The sequence below is a fragment of the Eumetopias jubatus genome, unplaced genomic scaffold, assembly GCF_037043125.1.
Source record: "Eumetopias jubatus isolate StellerSeaLion01/CBP00866 unplaced genomic scaffold, mEumJub1_p1.0 scaffold_3, whole genome shotgun sequence".
Taxonomy (NCBI): domain Eukaryota; kingdom Metazoa; phylum Chordata; class Mammalia; order Carnivora; family Otariidae; genus Eumetopias; species Eumetopias jubatus.
Window position 1 is genome coordinate 78,155,745 of NW_028274809.1, and position 14,924 is coordinate 78,170,668.

Sequence of the window (14,924 nt, forward strand, 5' to 3'; positions counted from 1 at the left end):
CAAAAATGCCACATACATACAATATGCTTAACCTTTGTAAGAGTAGGCAGGCTTCTTATTCATCAGGTAATGAGATGGATCTGAATTTGTAAACCTATATTTGGAAGATTACAATTCTCCAATGAGAGTAGATTACAGACAATATCATGGAATCTTTACCGGAAAGCTTTTGACAAATAACTGATAGTTTAATGTATTTCATCTCAGATTTGTCTGTCTTGTTCTCCAGGGTTCCAGTTGCATTGATGCATAGTTTTCCCTCTAAAATCTATTTCTTAAGAACTGGTTAGGGCTTCTTGACAAGGACCAAAGGAATCCAAAGGTTAGGACCCAGCGTTAGTCCAGGAATTGGCAAACTGTGGCGTGCAGGCTGATTCCAGTCTGCAGTCTTTTTTTTAGAAAGAAAAGGCTAACTGAAACAGAGCCATGCTCACTTTTTTATGTATTGTCTATGGCCACGTGCATTTGACAGTAGCAGATGTAAGAAGTTGCAACGGAGACCACGAGGCCTGCAAAACGTAAAGTATTTACTATCTGGGCCATTAGGTAAAAAGTTTGCAGACTTTGGCTTTAGTCTATGGACGCTTGGATATATATAACATAGTATGATATAATATAAATAGGGTTTATATGCAATATAGTATAATATAAACAGTATTTGGTTCTTCTGGTCCTCAGAAATTAATTAATGGGATGTGAAGATAAGTGAATTACTACTGATAGCAGTTTTATATCTGCATTCCAGAAATATAACAATGATTGGTGGATAGGAAGGCTGGTGAAAGAGGGCTGTGAGATCGGCTTCATCCCAAGTCCGCTTAGACTGGAGAACATACGGATTCAGCAAGAACAAAAAAGGGGACGTTTTCACGGAGGGTAAGTCTCCTTTGTTTCTATAAACTTATTTGGGGAGGTGGGTAGAAAAATAAGATGATGTTTTCCAGTCTGCTTATTAGGTTAAAAATGTATGCTTTTGGAGTAAAATGTACTTGTCTGTGTCTGAGGCATTTCTGAAATTGACACAGAGGGGTTTCAGAGAGTTCACTCTCCCCACTACATGCTCGAGCCTCACATCACGGATATCAACACGAATTCCACAGTGGAGATTTTTCTGTGGCCTCAGCAAACCTTCCTTGGAAATTAAGCTCTCCTCCACACATCATATGAGGCCTTCTTTCTCAGTACAGGTGGGAACCTGGCCTGACCCAGCATCAGGGCCCTTCCTGGTTAACTCTCAGAGACCCCCTTTCAAGTGGGTGTGGAATGCATTGGTACACGTGCCACGGTCCCGGCTCTAGAAACGCCTTTCTCCACCCAGGACATCTGCCATCTCTTGGTAATGGGATGGAGACACCGTCTAACTTGGGATGAATCTACCTCTAGTGAACTAATGAAACAGCCCACAAAAATCTCAGACTGCAGGTATTCGTAGATCCCAGGGATACACGCAAAAGCCTGAGAAAAGAGAAATCAGAACCATACTGAGCCTGCGTATATGGTGGACCTACACTGAAGCATGAATTTGATATGTATTATCATTTTTTGAAAGACCTAAAATAGAAGCAGTTCTTTCTCTTGACTCTCAACTTTTTCTGTTGGATCCTTTTCTGCTTCAGAAACTCCTCTGTTCTTTAGGGGTCCTTTTGCCTTTGTCTTAATGGGAACTTTTTAAACAGTGATAAGATATTCCAAAAATACAGTTAGCCCCACTTTTTTTAATTTTAATTTTTAATTTTTTTTTAAGTAGGCTTCATGCCCATCATGGAGCCCAAAGTGGGGCTTGAACTCATGACCCTGAGATCAAGAACTGAGCTGAGAGCAAGAGACACTTAACCAACTGATCCACTCAGGTGCCCCCACCCAACTTTTAATTATAAATCTTTTTTGGTATCTACAGTATTATTGATTTTTAATTCTTCTAATTTCCTCCTCTTGACTGTTTATCTCTTGCTGCTCCTTAAACAAATCAAGAACATATGTTCCTACCTCAGGACCTTTGCACTTACTAGTTTCTTCTTGCTGGAGCCCTTTCTTCATATTTCCACCAGCTCACTCCTTCATCTGCTTCAGATCTTTGTTAAATATCACCTTTTCACTGACCTCTTTCTGGCCACCATCTTTAAAATTGTACCCTCTTCCCTTCCTTTATTTCCTATCTCTCTCCTGACTTAGTTTCCTCCATTGCACTTATTACTGTCAGAAATACTATGTATTTACCTGTTCATCTGTTCGATAGTGATATCTCCTGCTAAAATCTGTCTCTGTAAGGAAGGGACTTTGTCTTTTTCCCCTACTGGTGTGTTCCTAGTTTCTAGAACAGTGGATGCTCAATAAATATTTGTTGAATGAAATAATAAATGTATTATTATCATTTCCAAAGTTGTTATTTTATTATTATTATTTCATAATGTTATTATGTACTGGGAACCCTGGGTGGCTCAGTCATTTAAGTGTCCGACTCTTGATTTCGGCTCAGGTGATGATCTCGGGATTGTGAGATCGACCTCGTGTTGGAGCCTGCCTGAGATCCTCTCTCTCCCTCTGCTCCTACCCCTGCTCCCACTCTCTCTCTCTAAAATAAATGAATAAAATCTTTAAAAACAATAATGTTATTATGTACCTTTGAACTAAAAGAGTAAAACCAAGAGCTCACTTTCTTTATACCAACTCTATGAGGTGTAACCTCTTCTATACATAGGGAAACGGATGCTCAAAGACATGAAATATAATATGCCAAGGTCCTCTAACTAGTAAATGGCAAAGCCAGGGTGAGAATTGGGATTGTTCTGACCTAGGGACGATACTCTCAAGCACTGAGAGGGAAGAACACTGGAGAAATAGGAAGGTGGGTTCCCAAGGGCCTCTGTGGGCTCCTGGGAAACTTCCAAAGCCACATGAGGAGACCAATGGAACAATCTTCCACTCTAGGTCACAAATAATATTATTATTATATTGTTACCATCTTCTTGTAATTTTGACTCCCATATAATTACTTTTTAAAAAAAGATTTTATTTTATTTATTTGACATTATGAGATAAAGAGTGAGCACAAGCAAGGGGAGTGGCAGGCAGAAGGAGAGGGAGAAGCAGGCTCCCCACTGAGCAGGGAGCCGGACTTGAGGCTGGATCCCAGGATCCTGGGGTCATGATCTGAGCAGAAGGCAGACACTTAACCAACTGAGCCCCCCAGGCACCCCATCATATAATCACTTTTTAAAAAGAAATGCTTCTTCTAGCTCTTACAGCTCGTTTTGAGCTATGTTTGACATCCAACTGATGCATCCAACTGGTGACTGGTATTAGTTAAGCATCAGTTCACAAGAGTGGTTCTGTCCTTGACTTTTCTGCCTAATTTCTGCATTGAATGACTAGGAGAGATACTTTTGCAAAGTATTTCCAGGTCCCAGTTAGTTCCCCACCTTCTCTGAGAACTAATAGGTCAAAGAAAACATTTGGACAGAATCTTCAAGTTCTTCTCCAAAGCAGGATTTTATGTGTTTTGAATTATTCAGTAGGATTTAGGCCAAAGAAAGCTTTGTACTCTCAAGTTCTATTTGCAAGGAATCTGGGGAATGAGTCCTAAGTTCCTTTTCTATATACTAGGAAATCCAGTGGAAACTCTTCTTCAAGTCTTGGAGAAATGGTATCAGGGACATTTCGAGCAACACCCACATCAACAGGTGAGGGTTTTAGTTTAACTCTTTTTAATGGAATGTTTTTCTTTCTTAATATTTGAACATACAGAAAGTATTTTTACTGATTTGGAAACAATTTAAAGCCTTGATTTAAGAGATTCTTCTACTTAATATTTCATTGCTCATTTGCTTTCTATAGTAATTTGATTCTATTTAAAGGGTACTTATTATACTAAAAACTCAGAGCATTGTAGTCTAATTTTGAAAAATCTTATTTACCCCCCAGAGCCAGTAACTGTCCATTGTGCAGTTCAATCTGAAGCAAGTTCATTATTCCACCCAAGAAACCAACAGACTTTAAGATGGTGAAGGCCAATTAAAAAGAAAAAAAAAAAAGGTGTAGACTCTCAAGAAAATGCTCTGTTCCAGTCTCCATGTGGAACTTTAGGATGGTACAGCCTGGGCTGTGGAGATCGGGAGGGTTGAAACAGAGAATGGGCCTGGATGACTTCATTTCTATTTGGACAGCAGATAACTGAGCCCTGGAATTAATGGAAATGAAGGGATAGTGGTGGTCCAACCAGGAGCTGTTATATATTTGGTAATTATGGAGGTATTCAAGAAGGAATTTTTCTTCTACCACATTCTCTGACTCCTGTAGTCTAATTTGTGCTGGCCCAGAATTGATGCTGATTAAGGCAACTCAGAAGGACAAGTTACCATAACTGCAGTAAACGTGATTGGTTCTGGGGTAGTTCTGAGTACTGGGTTCTTGTTGGTGTGGATCCTTCCTGATCTCCCGGTCTCTGAACCGAACTAGGTCTCTGAGTTGTCCCCAAATGGACTGGACCTACTTGGATGACCACAAAACCAGTTTAATCAGATATCGAAATATTTTGTTTCATCCCCATTTATTGGACATTTAGGTCATTGTAGCTTTGCACTATTGCAAAAAAGAACAGGAATAACTGGTTACAAATTTATTTGAAATTAACAACAACATAGTAGGAAAAAGGTGTCAGTATCCTGGAAAGTAGGCAGAAAACTTATGCATACATAAAGGACTGCAAAATTTTCTCATGGTTCATCAAAATTACAAATCCAAAACTAGTGATTGAGGTGAGGATCATTTTTACCCAAATTGTTATTCTTAGTTCCTTTTTATGAAATTTTATTTGTCCACGTTGTTCTCAGCTACACTGTATGCTGTGTCCAGCAGGGAACATCCTATAGCCCATGGCTGGCCCAGAACTTCCGGTGTTGTTATGAAGCGCACCCTCCACACCCATCATGAAATCAGGATATAAGGTCATTCGTACAAGGAGGAAACTGTCTGGGTTTTTTTTTTTTTTCTGTCATTTTTCTTCAAAATTGTCTTGTCCAGAATGAAATAATAGAGTAGTGTTCTGCAGAGTGGGTAATTGTGAGATGATGAGAATTATAGGGACAAATTGGTACATTCTTCCATCTTTTAAAATCATGTACTATCATTTACAGAGATTACATATTTTGATATGGCTCTCATTGTTGTCTTTTAGCAAAACAGAAGCAAAAAGTGGTAAGTTGTGTTTCCTTTTTAAATCTACTGTTCAGGTTTCTATCCATACATGCCTGCAATGCTCCATTTCAGTGACCCAAATGGCTATAAAATAAGGGATGAGCCTCCTTGGTGGGGACCTGTGGTAATCATTTCTCGTTTGACCTGAGAATTATGAATTCTGTGGCTGTTGAGGAGGTGTGCTTAGTCTCACCTTGTCATGCATATCAAATCATCTTTTTCAGACGGAGCACATTCCTCCTTACGATGTTGTGCCATCCATGCGTCCGGTGGTGTTAGTGGGGCCGTCACTGAAGGGTTATGAGGTACAAATACCAGTCTGTTATGCTTCAGTTCTTGATCAAGAACCTAAGAGACAGCTGTTGGGAGCTTGCTCCTCCAGGGTCTGCTTACATATAGGTACTGATGGAGCCAAGTTGCCTCCTGTGAAGGCAGGTGACATGGTATGGGGCTTATGTGACCCTTCACTCTTGCTTCCTTCTCTGGCACACTTCTCACCTTATATGTATCTCTTTGTTTGGGAAATATATCCTGTAAAACATTTATAATGAAAAATTCTGGTCAGCGGTTTGCTCTGCATTAAATTCAAAGTGAAGGACTTTATCTGTCTCAACCATTCCATTACTATTAGAAATAATCAAGTATGGGGGCACCTGGCTGGCTCAGTGGTAGAGCATGCAACTCTTGATCTCTGGGTCATGAGTTCAAGCCCCACGTTGGGCGTAGAGCTTACTTAAAAAAAAATTAAAAATAAAGAAATAATTGAGTATAAACAGCACAAGAGAACATATGCTAGCAAACCTAAACCCTCAAAGCACCAACAAATCTCACCTTGCTGGGTGCTCAAGATGATGACCTATTCCACGAAATATTTCTGGCGCTTTCTCTGCTTATTTATTTTAAGGACACAGAAGGAAAAAACCTCCACTGAAAGTATTAATGAACTTGTTCAGAGATTAAACAATACCATGTAAGAAGGAAAAGAGTAAAGACTTAGATGTCCTACATTTCAGATGTCGCCGTTCTGACTCTGTGCTAGCATAGATAAGAAGAGGTGGGGTGGGACATTAAAATCGAAGGTGGGCAACCTCCAGGGTACTACCATTCCCACTGAGCTAGGACAATATCTGGCCCATAGTAGTTACTGAATACACATTGAGGAAATGAATTAATCTCTTTGAGGCAGATCTAAGAATCTCAGCCCCTTTTGTTTCTCCCCTTCTCCTCCCCCCTGCCTGGCTCCCTCCCTTCTCTCTCCATCCCCTTCACTTCAAGGTGGGGAATGTCAGAGGAAGAGCAGGAGAGTGATCTATAGAAATGGAAAATTTCTACCAAGAAGCAGGTGGCTAAGTCCAGGGCTGGCCCAAGGAGCTCTAGCTGCTCCTCCTTGGAGGCAGGCACCACTCAGGGGAGCCAATGACGGGCAGCACTTGAGAGTAAAGCCAGCCTATTGTGGTCTCTTGGCTGCAGTCCTATCACCTAAGAAGGGAAGGGGTCTAGTGTGCTACAGACCTAGACCTAGGGGTCTAGGCCTTGGGTCTAGTGAACACTGCTGGTTCATTCCTCAACACCCTAGAGGACAACCAAGGGGGAAATTGGAGTAACTGTAAGTGGTTATGCGTGAAACATGCCCCCCCCCCCACGGTACCCTACCCCACCCCTTGGAGACAACAGGCTGTGTGAGGTCTTTGCTCAGACAAAGTGCCCTTCCCTCCCACCTCTCTCACCTTTGACCTCTTGCGCTCTGTCTCTGCGCTCTTGTCTCTGCGTGTGTTTGCCTCATTCTTTTTTTCTCACCTCTGCCAAGGTAACAGACATGATGCAGAAAGCCCTCTTTGATTTCCTGAAGCACAGGTTTGATGGGAGGTGAGACATACAGATGTTTTTGTATTTTTATTTTCCTTTAACTGAGCATGTATGACAAATTGATTTGTGGATCTGTTTCCAGTGATTGCAGAAGTTCTCTAATTAAAAGTTAACTCAGTATTCAGGGAAGAATACAATGAAAGAATTCTGAAGATATGAAGTTATGAAGTATAGCATTGAATCCCCAAGGGAGAAAGGACCTTGAGAAGGAAAATAATCCATTTGTTTTAAGCAAATGTATGTGTTTGTCTTTATTTCCTTGCTTGTTAGTGAATTCATATCAAACTTATTTTACGAAAAATCTTGGTGAAAATATAGATTGTTTCTGATAAATGTGGTGGCTCGCTGGGAACTGTGTATGCATGTGTGTGTGTATGTGTGTGTATGCACGTGTATGTTTGTGTATGCACGTGTATATATGCGTGTGTATGCATGTGTATGTGTGTGTATGCATGCGTGCGTGTGTGTATGTGCATGTGTGTGCACATGTGTGTGTGCATGTATGTGTGTACATACGAAGGTATAAAGTACTGAGTTTCCTCAAAAGAAGAGTGCAAGGAGTGTTTTCATCATAAGCTTCCCAAAGTGACTATTTATAGGGAAGAGTACTTGTTTGGATGCTTAGTTCTGGGTTTATTTTACCAAGAAATCACCTTGTATTTCGTTGATATATTTTGTATGTATCCTGTGATTAACATGGCTCAGTCTTTAGGAATCAAATAATTTTATCATATAAGATTTGTGAAAAATGTCTAAAAGAGTTTCTGTGTTTTGGAGAGAAATGGTAAAAAGTCCATATCGGCTCAATACTAAGTACTAAGCTCCCTCACAATGCAGAATGCATTCCTTGTAAAAATAACCACATTGCAAATACTGAAGACTTAATAGAAATGAAGAAAATGTACATAGTGTGTACTGAGAAGTATGGGTACATTCATCCAACTACCAAATATTTTTTTAAAAAAGCTTCAAATAGGTTTTTTTTAAAATATGGTATTTTAAGGGAAAAGTAAACATAATAATGCTTTAAGTACAAACTGTGTATATTTGTCAAAAGAAAAGCCTGGGTAATTGTGTTTAAAATATTCATTAGTTTCTGGGACTACATACAAAGAAACTGAGATTTCGGTTCCAATAATTGAGATTTTAGTTCAAGGAATCAGAATGCTTCAGTGCCCTTATGTGAATGGCTGGGTACATTAGTAGAATGCCAGACTGCCTTAATAAATAGACCCCAAAATGTATAATGATTCAGACACAACGGGAGCTTACTGTTGCTCATTTAACAATATGAGACAGGCATTCCTCAGCTACGCGGAGGGGGTTATACTGGGGAGGGGAGGATGGACAGAAAGCTTGTTCCACCCATCATTTGGGGTCCTTGGCCTGAGGGTGGTCTCTCCAGTCAGCTGGTGGGGAGAGGTGCATGCCAGCCTGGAGGTGATGCACAGGGGCCCTCACTTTTCACTGGTCAGAACCTGGTCATGTGGCCATGCTGAATTGCAAAGCAGGCTGGGAAATGTAGTATAGCTACGTGACCAGGAGGAGAAGGAAATAGATTTTGTGGAACAAATAACCGTCTGTGCCACGTTCATCTAGTGGACACAAGACACTAAGAAAGCCGTGGGTTTATCCTGTTCTTCACCCTCACTTTTCTTAAAGAAGGTAAGTAGAGAATGAAGTAGTTTCAAACAAATGAAAAGCACTGAACATGAGAGTTGGGTGGAAATGTAAAAGTTCTTTTATTGTAATCTCTCTTCTTCAGCAACTATAAACAGATGGATAAACTGCTTCTGTTTGAGAATGTTTGGTTATTGGGATTTCACTTCTTGAAAAAGCATTGCAAAGAATGGCTGAACTCTGACTCTTTAACTTGATGGCAGTGGCCTTGGTTGGTCTTGCCCGCTGATGACTGGGCCATAACCCTTACCTCATGCAGCAGTCTGTGGATTGGAGGCAGCTAACATGCATGGCTTAGTCTTCTGTGTTATCGGCCACACGCACAAACATTTCCTCTAGCTATGCTTAAAGTTGCATGGTTTTAACCTGTGGTGTCTTTACCGAAGAAAGTTCTGAGCAGCGCGAACCCATAACAGCCCTTGAGCCAAACAAATCCCATCCCATAACACAGCCTGTTTGTGTCAGATTGTTTCTGTCACCACATAGCATCCTTATAAACAACGTTTTTAATGGTCTGAAAGGTAGGACCTATGGGACTAGAAGAAGGGAACTATTAGAATTTAACAAAGAGAAAGTGCGTGGCTTAATTATTTCAGGAATGAAGCATCTGAGGTTCTTCTTCAATTTTCAGGCCCAGAAAGAGGAAGTGCATTTGATGGTAACAGCAGAGATTTGTTTTGAGTCGGGTGGAGTTGCTGCATCAAGCATTTACACACACTGTTGAAGACGGTTTTAGTAAAAATAGAATTAAAATGTCAATGCCAAGTGTTCCATACAGTCTGATGGCACAGCAGACGATCCAGAGATAGGAGGAAGATTCAAAGAGCAGCAAAAGTAATAGCCAGACAAAGAGACCCAGCCCTGGAGAGCTCTGATTTATGGCAGAGTTGGGAAAAGATAGATGGTAAAGGTGGGAGTAGCAGAGTGGACTTGCTTTTAAATCCTAAGAGGCCAGTGCAGCAGAAAAACCAGTAATGAATTCATTCGCTGAGGGTATGTAGAGACTTTGATAAGGAAGAAGCAACGTGCTTGTAGCCTCACACTGACTCTGACACATCTGCTGTGTGGGAAATAGCCTTACATTTTGAGCTATGACAATCTGCTGTATTATGTTTTACCAATTAATAAAGGGAGAGAAAACAACAAATAGTCTTTAACTGAAACCAGCCAAGAGAACAGTTACACAGAAGGCTTTCGCACAGTGATACAGCATAAACAGTATGTTCTAATGGAAACCTACTCAGTGTTTAATTGGCTATGAATGCAGTAGGTTAGACAAAAGAAAGAGTCAAGGGAAAGTCTTACTATTTTTCAGAAAGAGCAAAAAAGGGACCCGTTGGCTAAGAGACTTTCTTCAGTACTGTTTTTCAGATCCTGGTTAGAAAATAATTCAACAGATTGGATTCAAGCCAACAGCTTGATTGTTACAAAATCATAGACTTGCCCCTTTTTTAATACCTCAGATTAATTGAGTTAGTTGAGAGCTACTACTACACAGTGTTATTGCTGTGGCTGTTACTGCAGGGCCAAACTGTAATACGTGTAAGAAAAAGAACAGCATGGTACTAACTAGTTCCCAGGGGATCTTTGGGGATCTTTGTCCATGTGGATATCCACACATAGTGACAGTTCCTATGCACAGATCATAAAGTAGGTGCATGGCATCAGCCCGGGGAACACACAGTGGCATGGAGCTTTTCTCTGTTCATTTTACACCACAAACATTCACTGGGGATTGTCCTTCAGGATGAGGTTTGTTTGACTGGTTGAATATACCATTCATAGTCTGAACGGCAGGCAGTCAGACCAACTGCCATTTGTTGACCTATGCTAATCATTTCAAATTCCAATAAAATTCTTGCTTTATGCATTTTGACAACTAGATCAGATCAACTCTGTGGCAGTTGTCGAACACTTTGTAACCAACATGATCATGGCCAAAAATCCTAAATGAACATCATGTGGCCTGTATAGATAAGATCTAAAGTTAAAGGAAGTTGTTAGCCAAAGGCTACTCAAAGGAAAAAAAAAAAAGCGGTTTCAGAAAGAATTTGAAGAAAAGAGGCTGAGAATACAACTTAGGAGACTCAGAGAGGTAGTATTTATTTATAAACAGCAGTGGGCACACCTGATGCTATCATACAGGAGCCAAGGCATGGCAGAATGAAAACAACTTGCAACTGCAGTCAACAAATGGAAAAGAACACAGTGCCTTCTGTTTCAAAATCAATATCACCCTCTTATCATCTCCTTCTACCATTCTCTCTTTAAATACAGACTCATCGGTGGTCAAACACTAGAGAAACATAATTGAATACTTGAATGCCAAACAGGCATTCAAATTATCAGGTTTTGATTACAACATGTCTGACCTGACTCTCTGACCCTCAAAGTATATATAAATTTCATGGACTCTGGGGGTGGGGAGTTCATGGTAGACTGCCAATTTCTGAGGATGGTATATAAAGAAACTGTCCCTTTCCAGTCTTCAAATCTCCAGTAATTGTCTTATGTACATTATGTCCTATCAACATAGGACACTATGAATAATTATTTAGTAAAGCATTTTTATCTATTACCTTGTTTGCTCCTCCGGACAGTCCCATGAGATAGTTTGGCAAAGCCGCTATCACCATTGTATTGATTAAGATACTGATGCTCAAAAGATGACATGACTTGTCTATGGTCACACACCCAGCAAGACCAAGATCCAGGAAGAATACTCAGATCTATGTATGCCCTCCATCCCAGTTTTCTTGACAGTGTACTGTTCTGTTCTTTAGAATAGTCTTCTCTATGAATACTAGGAGTTTTTTTTTTAATTAATGCACTAACGGCATTGCTTATTAGATGTAGCCAAGGTAGAGTATAGAAGGACCTTATAGCTGTTCTGAACGAACATGGAAATACTAATTGTTTTTGAATGAATGTGTTATAACTAAAAGTAGCATTTTTTTGCAGAAAACTAATACTCATAGGTCATGATAGATTGCAGCAATTATAGTGAATTCTAAAACAGAAATAAAGAACGTTGGGATTCAGATTTGCTTAGATTTAGAGAACATTTTTTGCTAGCTTTCAGTGATATTTGCTACTATACCCAGTTGGCTGAGGAACTGAACTTCTGTTAGTGTTTATCCACCAGTCAGTAATCACTGACACTATGTCACAGAAAAGTTTCCTAGGGAACATTTAAAAGACATATATCAAGTAAGATGCACGGAAGTACTGAAAGACACTGGGAGGAATGAGTACAACAAGAAAAGAAGTAGAAAGGACATTGTAATAAGTAAAATAATAATAATAAATATATAACTAGTATATAAAGTATATTTTTAACATATATAAAACTAAAAAATGTATATAAACTTCAATTATATTGCTGAGAAGCCTTTTACAAAAAAAGAGTTTGGATTTGGTGTCTGATTTTGGTAATAGTAAGCATCTTTGTATGGAAAATAGAAACCTGTTTTTTCTTATTGAAGGGTTTCTGGGGCTGTGTCTGTCTTGTCCTGAGCTCTTTCATGCATGCATGAGTTCTATTATTAAGAAATAACTTGTAATAATACTTACCAAGCGGCCAAATTTTGTTTTCTGCTCGGGTTGTGATCTCAAGTGGGGTCCTGGGATCCAGCCCCATGATGGGCTTCACTCCTGGTGGGGTGACAGATTCTCTCTGTCCCTCTCCCTGCCGCCCCCCTCCCTGGTCCCTAAAATAAATAAATAAATCTTTTTTAAAAAAGATGTTTGAGAAATAACTTAGATTAACAAATCTGCTGGTACTTAGTTGTCACATAAAACAAGAAAAAGAACCCTATATTGTCCATACCTTTTCCTATTCGTGGAATATATGAAGCAGGTTTTTTTTCTGTGTATGTTTGTGTTATTGTTTTGTTTGCTTGCTTTTTGGTAGAACTTGTAAAAACTTGTAAAGCTCTGTGTGTGTTTGAAAATAGCTTCGTAAACATGTTTAAAATCCAGAAAAAATAAGAGTATGCACCTGTTGGTAATCCTTTCAAATTTTAAGAATCAAAGGTCACTATTTGGCTTGTATAGAACTAGAAAACTTCATCTCCCTTATGCAGAACGGACTTTTTAGGCCCTCCAAAATTCTTTATTCTAGAAAGTTGAGTTCTGTTCCTAAATGAACCCACTTCTTTCCAGTCATAGATTTGAATTGCTCTGGAACTTGACTCTGTGTTCCTAACCAGCAACTCTATTCTTAAACAACAAACAGAAACACACAAATAAACAAGCAAACCCTATTCTGTAAATAAAGGAGCTGTGAGCACGGGACTGCCCATGAGATTTCGTACCTTAAATTGCAAAGGCCTTCTGAGTAATGGAGACTGAGACATGAGATTCACTTGACTTTAACCTCATTGAAATCCTGACCACCTCTCTGCACATGGTCAAGGTCGACTGCATCTACGCTTGATGATTTGGCTTGCATCTGGGCATTCAGGGTTGCTAGAGAAGAAAACTGAAACTCTAAGAGACTTATGAGTCAGGTGACTAAGTCCTGGCCTGGTGTTTGTGGTCTGGCCTGGTCTGTGTTTTAGGCCTTCTTAGCCTCTCACTAATCATGTGGAACTTCCTCTCTGTGTCTCAGTTTTCTTGGCAAAATGAAGACGTTGTACTTGACCAGTGTTTTCCAATGTCTTTTAGCAGTTGAACAGCTTTTTACAATGAAATCATATATAAAGCCCCAATGTAGAAAACAGAAGTGTGGAGGCGTTTGCCTGGCATGGATGGTAGGAACTCTGGTGCTCCGCCAACTCAGCTTCCCTTCAGTGTTCCCAATGGACTGAGGGTATTTCACAAAGCCCTTGGTTTCTGCAGAAGATAATTTGAAGATGCTTCAAATAATTTATTAATGCTTAAAAATTCTAAAAAATGTGAAAATTTAAAACTTACCGACCATCTACAGTTTATAAATACAATACAATGACACAAGAAGGTGCTTTGCATTAAAATGGTATCAGAACTTTTGTACAGCCTGTTGCTTTAAAGAAGCAATTTCCATTCATTTGTGAAAAGGAGTATTTTATATTTTCCTTAAGGCTTTGGGTCACTGAAGTCAGGTGAAGAGTCTCCTGAGAGGGCTGATAGTATACTAAAACAAGTGTGAGGTGACATATGGCTCAATTACCGTTCACAACTCTACCTCTTCCCTGCCCCAACCCCCAAAGGCATATAAAAATGAAGGAGAATGGGTGCACTGCGCAAAAAGGGAAGGGGCACTACTCTTTTGTCTCCTTTCTGGAACTCTGCCAAGCTCTGAAAATAAGAATGGAGAAAGGTCCTTTCCGTGGTGGCAATAACTGGCTTAGAGAGGCATTCTTTGCATTCTGCAGGTAGATAATCATCTGAAATTGATCAATGCCAGTTTAAAGTCAAGAATTTTAAAACTATAAATTCCAGAGATCCTTATGTGATCAATCATATGCAAATAGACTCCTCTCTCTGTTCATTTGCAGTGTCTTTGCTTTATTCTTCTCCTGCATAAGTGCAGGAAACTTTCCGACTTCCCCAAGTCCTCGCAACGATCCTCACATTGCCCTCAACTGTTGTGTCTTATGGCTCCCCACTTTATGCATTCAAAGTCTTAAGCAAATATGCTGAGAATCTTATGCATGCAGAAGAGAAATCATATTTACTATATTCTTAGAAATGAAACATTCCTTTGGGCTTGGGGAGAAATGCTTTTTGTATCATGAATTTAACTGTTGAGCACCAGGAATGCAACATCGCTACCAATTGGTTGAGTGTCGATGATGAAAATGAAGAGGGCTTTCCCCTTTGACCAGCAGCATTGATACATCTGGGCAGAGCATTCGTAGTTTCTGGAGTCTTGTTCAAGAGCAAATCAACTGTGAATTATGGGGAAATTGTATTGCTCTTTCCCAGAAAGAGCATGGTTTATTCATATGTTTTGATTCCCTCCTGATATGGTGTGCATTATAAAGAGAATTTGGCAAGGTAGGTAATGGTGGAGGAAGAGCTGCTTTTTTAACAACAGGTTTGTTTTTGGTTTAGTTTTGGTTTTGGTTAAACAGCCAAAACCTTCCTCCATTCTACCCGGCTTATATTTTAATACTAGCCAAAGCCTGTTTAAAATACTTGTGGCCAATGTTTATTATACGGTGGTCGCAGGGCTGTATGTAAAGTGGTTATTAAGTACT

At 39.7% G+C, this 14,924-nt stretch overlaps 1 protein-coding gene across 1 annotated transcript in view; it reads left to right on the forward strand.

Annotated features, from left to right (window-relative positions):
* CACNB4 (calcium voltage-gated channel auxiliary subunit beta 4) overlaps positions 1-14,924 on the forward strand; it is a 236,835-nt gene that overhangs the window by 197,705 nt on the left and 24,206 nt on the right. The window contains exons 5-9 of the mRNA XM_088021703.1: positions 746-876; positions 3,604-3,680; positions 5,174-5,193; positions 5,418-5,498; positions 7,001-7,059. Of these exons, the coding sequence (XP_087877829.1) occupies positions 746-876; positions 3,604-3,680; positions 5,174-5,193; positions 5,418-5,498; positions 7,001-7,059 (368 nt within the window). The remainder of the gene's footprint in view (positions 1-745; positions 877-3,603; positions 3,681-5,173; positions 5,194-5,417; positions 5,499-7,000; positions 7,060-14,924) is intronic.